This window comes from Topomyia yanbarensis, chromosome 3, assembly GCF_030247195.1.
Source record: "Topomyia yanbarensis strain Yona2022 chromosome 3, ASM3024719v1, whole genome shotgun sequence".
NCBI lineage: Eukaryota > Metazoa > Arthropoda > Insecta > Diptera > Culicidae > Topomyia > Topomyia yanbarensis.
This window is the reverse complement of record NC_080672.1, coordinates 294,080,180-294,086,071: the sequence shown is the minus strand read 5'-3', so window position 1 is coordinate 294,086,071 and position 5,892 is coordinate 294,080,180. Positions and strand designations below refer to the sequence as shown.

The 5,892-nt window shown below is 42.2% G+C and overlaps 1 protein-coding gene across 1 annotated transcript; it reads left to right on the top strand.

Moving 5' to 3' along the window:
- Positions 1-582: 582 nt before the first annotated feature.
- On the top strand, positions 583-4,682 carry LOC131689929 (uncharacterized). The gene is made up of 5 exons (XM_058975317.1): positions 583-1,937; positions 1,994-2,825; positions 3,040-4,088; positions 4,147-4,332; positions 4,397-4,682. Exons 1-5 carry the CDS (start codon positions 767-769, stop codon positions 4,552-4,554), a joined length of 3,396 nt encoding a protein of 1,131 aa, XP_058831300.1. The 5' UTR covers positions 583-766; the 3' UTR covers positions 4,555-4,682.
- Positions 4,683-5,892: the final 1,210 nt, after the last annotated feature.

Here is a 5,892-nt window from a genome sequence, read left to right as displayed (position 1 = left end):
TGTCGAATTTTGTACATTTTGATGATTTAAACGGAAACAAGTCTCGTATAATTTATACTCCAAATCAACAACCGATTTCGAGTTCTAACCCTGAAACCAAATGAAGGAAACTCTTCATTTTTTTCTATTTTTCTTTCGATTATTCTGTTTGAATTTTGGTTCTTTTTCCAGTAAGCATTTAATAAGTGAATTAACCGAATATGTTGTGCCTAAAATTAACCGCTAAAGAGAAGAAGATAGAAAAATATGCTGTCGATAATTAAATAAAATTCTCCGTGTACGGATTTGTGATGTTTCAAAAACAACGGCTACACTAGTTCAAAATCACAGCTTTATCTACTTTAGACCATTCGATTTTCCTGTCATAAACTCTTTCTTTCTACTGATTATGAGCAATTTTAGCATTTCAGATAAATGCACCCTTTCCTTTTAAAATTACACGTCAGTCATTTTCAATCAAGAATAGTTTGGCAATGTCCAGGCAAAAATAATTCGTTTTTCATAGGTAACCTTTGTAAAATATATTTGGCATCTCTGTTTTTAATTCAGCAATCGAAAAACATCCTCAAGAAAAGACATGATTATACAAACTGTCAAATCGCATGAAGAATAGAAGAGAATAGAAAAAACGCGCAGTGATTAGTGATTAAAAGTCGAAGTTTATTGTGAAATTTTCGACAATTACCTTGTTTTTGGTGTAGTTAATCTACCTGAACGTTTGCCCAACGATTAATCGCGAAATTCCGCTATAGCGAGACCGCTCGTAATGGGCGTCCGCAAGTGCATTATAAAAGATTGTCCCTCCACTTCAGCCAGGAGCGAGGACCGAGGCGTTACCTATCATAAAATTCCGGCCAACGAGAGCGTCAAAAAGAAATGGGTTATCGCATGTCAGCTTCCGGATAGTTTTGTAATCAACAAAGGGTCAAACGTTTGCAGCCGACATTTCCGGAAGGCAGATTTTCAGGACTTCAAGGGGACCAAGTATGTGCTAAAGTTTGGAGCTGTTCCGACAATTTTCTCCTGGACGATCGCTTCTGCACCAAGCAAGAAGAAAAAGGACGAAACGGAGAAGGGCAAATCAGAGGAGGAGATAGTTGTGAAGCAGGAAAATGTGGCGGAGGAATCTTTTCCTGTTAAAATTGAAACATCAAGTGTGGAAGAGTCAGAAGAAAAAATAGTTGTCAAACAAGATCCGGAGGAGAAGAAAGAAGAATCGATAGATGTCAAAAAAGAAGCGAATGATGACAAGAAAGAAATTAAACATGAAGTGGCAGACGATGATATTGTTTTGAAAGATTCTTTAGTTACCTCGCTCATAAAGCCGAAGAGAAAATCTGCCTCCAAAAGAAAATCGTCTCCAAAAAGAGCAACAACTGCGCGGGTTCCTTCGGCGAAAAAACTGCGCAAAAGCGAGCCACCATTATCAACATCAAAGGACAAAAAAACGTCTCACTCCCCTCGTAAGTCGACTTCGGCAACTCTCAGTTTAAGCCAATCTCCAATAAATTTCACTCCGGGAACAAAGATTGAGGCACAGGATTTTGCTGGCAAATGGCATCCGGCAAAGCTTGGTGAAGTAGATACCGAGGATCGGGAAGTGCTGGTTCAGTTCGAGAAAAATGGTAAAAACAAATCGACACTTAATGACGAATGGATCCCGATGGACAGTGTTCGCCTAAGACCGCTTCCCTCACCAAAGACTCCCAATGAGAAAATAAAATTTGTTCCCGGTGAAAAATGCTTCGCCCGCTGGAGCGATTCCAGAAAGTTTAGAGCGACGGTTCAAACCATTTTGGACAATGACATGTACGAGGTTCTGTTTGACGATGGTTTTGTCAAAGTTTGCAAGGCAGCTCACATCAGCAAGTTGAAAAGGTCGGAGGGAGGCTTTGAAACGGATATGTTGGGAACACCCATCAAACAGGAGGAAGATGGTAAGATTTGGTTGATTTTGTTTTGTTTATGTTATATTTATTGTTGCAATTTGTAGGTTCCACAGTCGAGGTTAAACCTCCCGTTACCCCAATCACTCCGATATCTGCAACGTACATCCCACAGATAGCCAAAGCCAGTGATTATCCAGATATTCCTAGGGGTGGAGAATGGTGTTGCCATTGGATGAATGATTTCCCTATCGGGGAGGAAGCAATAATAGAAGTTGCTGGCGTGAAGATTCATAGCGTCATTGTTCCAGATTGGCGCCTGCCCGAAGGATGGATTAAACATATTTACCAGCGAATTACGGCATACGGTAAAATGGATGTTCTACTGGTTACACCAGAGGGAAAAGTGTTCCGCTCCCGCCAAGAAATGAAAGCTTACTTTGCCGAGAAGGGAGAAGCATATGATTTAAACATGTATGATTTCGGATTGCACAAGAAACGGGCAAAAGAATTAGGTTTTTGTCATTACACGAAAGAGTACAAAGAATCTCTTATTTCACCCAAGATCAAAACCGAACCGGTTCTGCTTAATACGGAAATAAACATTGGTTCCGTTAAGGTCAAAATTATTGACAATTTGCTCCAGTGCCCGGAGCCGTACTGTCTGAAAACCTTTCGCAAAGAGAACCACTTGCAGATTCATATCAAACATTACCACAAAGAGCTGGCCAAGGGTTTGGGCGAAATTCCCAACATGCAGGATCTTGCGGCACTGAGAACTCCGGTGGAAATCATAGATACACCGCCCAAGATGAGTCGACGGAAGTCTATTTCACTATCCACCTCGAGGGTTTCCCTAAAGGAAGACACCAAGAAGGAGGATGTTATTGTGAAGAAAGAACCCGGTTTGGAGGAGAATGCGAAGCCAGATGAAAAGAAGTAAGTTTGAATTGAATTTGTTGTTCTTTCTGTCACTGACTGTTGAGAAGTCGACAAGTTTTTCATTGGCTTACAAACAGGATCGGATTGAGTGATACATGTTCTCTTAATTGTAGCGGTATCGAGATTGCACCAATACTCTAATAATGTATCCAACTATTCTGTTTCTAAACATAAATAATTCATACTATTCTATTACTATCATTCCTTACAGAGACCGTAACGAATCCGCGGAAGGTGACGACAAAAAGGACAAAGTAGAAATGGGAGAGTCCTCTTCAGAGCAACCGGCAATCGCTGACAGCTTCGACATCAAAAGTCCGAAACCGGAAATCTCGGCCACCACAGTCACGGATGCGGGCAGTTCGTTCGATGCGGAGGAGATAATCGAATCCCACTCCGTCAGCAAACCAAGAAAAGGTGTCACTAAAATAAAACTATTCACGAGGAAGAAGAAAAAAGCTACCAAAAAGAACAATTCCGGTCACATTTCAAAGCGGGCAGCGGCAGCTGCTGCGGCCGCCGCTGCGAGAAAGAAAAAACGGAAGCTTAAACTGGCACGGAATTCGCTGGACTACATGGAGGCGGAGGAAACGAGACATTCGTTTGCCGTTGCTGGCACTAGCGCGAATGATAGCTTTTATCGACATGGATATGGTTACGATAAAGATCCCGAGACGAGTCAAACGACGAATGCCAGCATCTGCGGACAGTACGGAGATGATTCCATCAATGCCGCATTCAGTAGTCCGAGGTTTATCAGTGAGAATGGGGAAGTAATCAAGATTGTATCGATGAAAAAGGAAGAGATTATTAACTGTCTGTGTGGATATGGAGAAGAGGACGGGTTGATGGTACAGTGCGAGCTGTGTTTGTGTTGGCAACACGGCATATGCAACGGATTCGAACGAGATAATCAGGTTCCGGATAAGTACGTGTGTTACATTTGCCGCAACCCACAGGGTGTTAGAGAATCCAGACGATACATGCACGACCAGGATTGGCTGTACGAAGGTAAACTACCGGTGGCCAACTATCACGTGCCGAACCCGAAACACGCTTCGAGATTTGATATACTCAAGCAAAGTCATACCTTGGGAGGAAATTTGTTGGAGCTTAAGCGGTTCATGCATAGCTTGAAGGTGAAGATCAATATCGCAGAGAAAAAGGATCACCCGAAGATGTACTTGTGGTCGAAAAAGTGGGAAAAGAGTCCTCCGCGTGGTGGAAACGGGGACTTATCCGGTATAGTCCCGCTAAGTTGTAAGTATTCTTGAATTTCTTTGATCATGCGTAAGTTTAAACATTATGATATTTTTAGCTGCAACTGGTACTGCAACAGCATCATCGCATTTCTCAAGGCCGAAGCCAAATCCCGTTCCTCAAATTCCCATCCCGGAGGCTGCGATTGATCCCGCCGAGTGTCAGGCCATTCTGCTGGAGCATATTCAAAAGCAACAGAACGCCGCCATGGCTCGACTACAGGCGATAGAAGCGCAAATTATTGGTATGTTATCGCTATAGGCTCTTTTTTTCAAAAATGCTGATAATTTGTTTTCCAAATATTTCAGCCTTGGAGGCGTATGATGAGAAACCAGAACTCCTAGAGTCTCCGACAGCAAAGAACTACCCCAAAACGAAGCAGACGATTCACATGTTGCTGAATGACCTGATCAAGATGAAAAAGATTGCAGCGATTCATCGTAGCGCCCAGCAGCCTCTGTACTGAACGCGAGGCAGATGCAATATGTAATTCGCTTCGTATCGTATTTCATGTGTTTTAAGCTCTGCAGAAGTGAATTCGTAGCTTGCAGAAATGACATTATTTTACGCATTAATAAACGTAGATTGAGCAAACTTAGCATCGTTATTATGATGGAGACTAATAATAATGGTTGTTATATGGGCATACCGGGGTCGGTCCGTCGCTACCGGTGGTGTCCGCCCATTAAGCCGAAGGTCACCAGGCCGAATGGGCTTTAGATCGGATGCTTAATAGAGAGGAGGGAAAGGGAACCGAAGCTTATCCTGCACAGCTTTCGGGGCTTCTCGGAATGATTTTCGTATTGTTTTCATTGTCTGTATATTACGAATATTTTTTTCATTTGAGGTCCGAGTACACGGATTGAAGCGATGTGGGGTAGTAGCCACGTTAGGCGCTAATATAATTTATTTATTACATTATCAGCCTTATTCTACCTTACGACGGATCGCTTTTCTGAACGAATGTGACTTGATTCTTTTTTTTATTCATTTCGTTTATTTGATAGGTACAAATGCGTTGGGGGGAAGGGGAGGAGTTGCTTCTCTAATCTTCCGGTCATCACATCGCATGCTTTGGTATACTTTGTATGTATAACAAACATGAAGATGTGACACAAGGTGCCAAGAGCGCACTAAAATCCTGTCAATCCTATTTCTCATTGGATTGTCTGCTCTAAATATATCACCAGGGGACCATTCATAAATGATGTTGGATATTGACAATAGGGAAGAGCGTCACGTAACGGGATAAAAAAATTAAAAATGAATTTTAGACGTATCAGCGGATCAGGGATAAAAAAAAAGTACAACATTGTTTATGAATGGCCCCCAAACAAAGAATATTCCATAACGAATATCACGTAACATCGGTGACAGAGCATTGGGATCAAGGCCAAGTCCCCCCTGGGTCGTGCAAAACTGAGAAGCAACATCAATTTAGGCACAGATAGCAGACGTCCATTTATTTTCATTTTGTTTTGTTTTGTCTTTTCATTTGTTTCTCCTGCTACGATGTGTGCGGGAGAGCGGGACGGCCAAGGAAATGGAAAGCCAGTGGCCCAAACAGATCAGGAATAGGAGGGAGGACTGCGAACAGGGAAACCGACAACAGAGGAGAAATCGTTTATTTATTTATTATAGCTACGATACTAATCACAATTGTTTTGCTTTTCTTGTTTCGTTTCAGCAAACTAAAATCTATACGGACTAGCACATATGAACAGTTAGGCTTTGTAGGTTCTCATCTTGAGAAATGACAATGACACTGTACGAGATGGCGCTGGGCCTGTGGCCTTCGACTGGC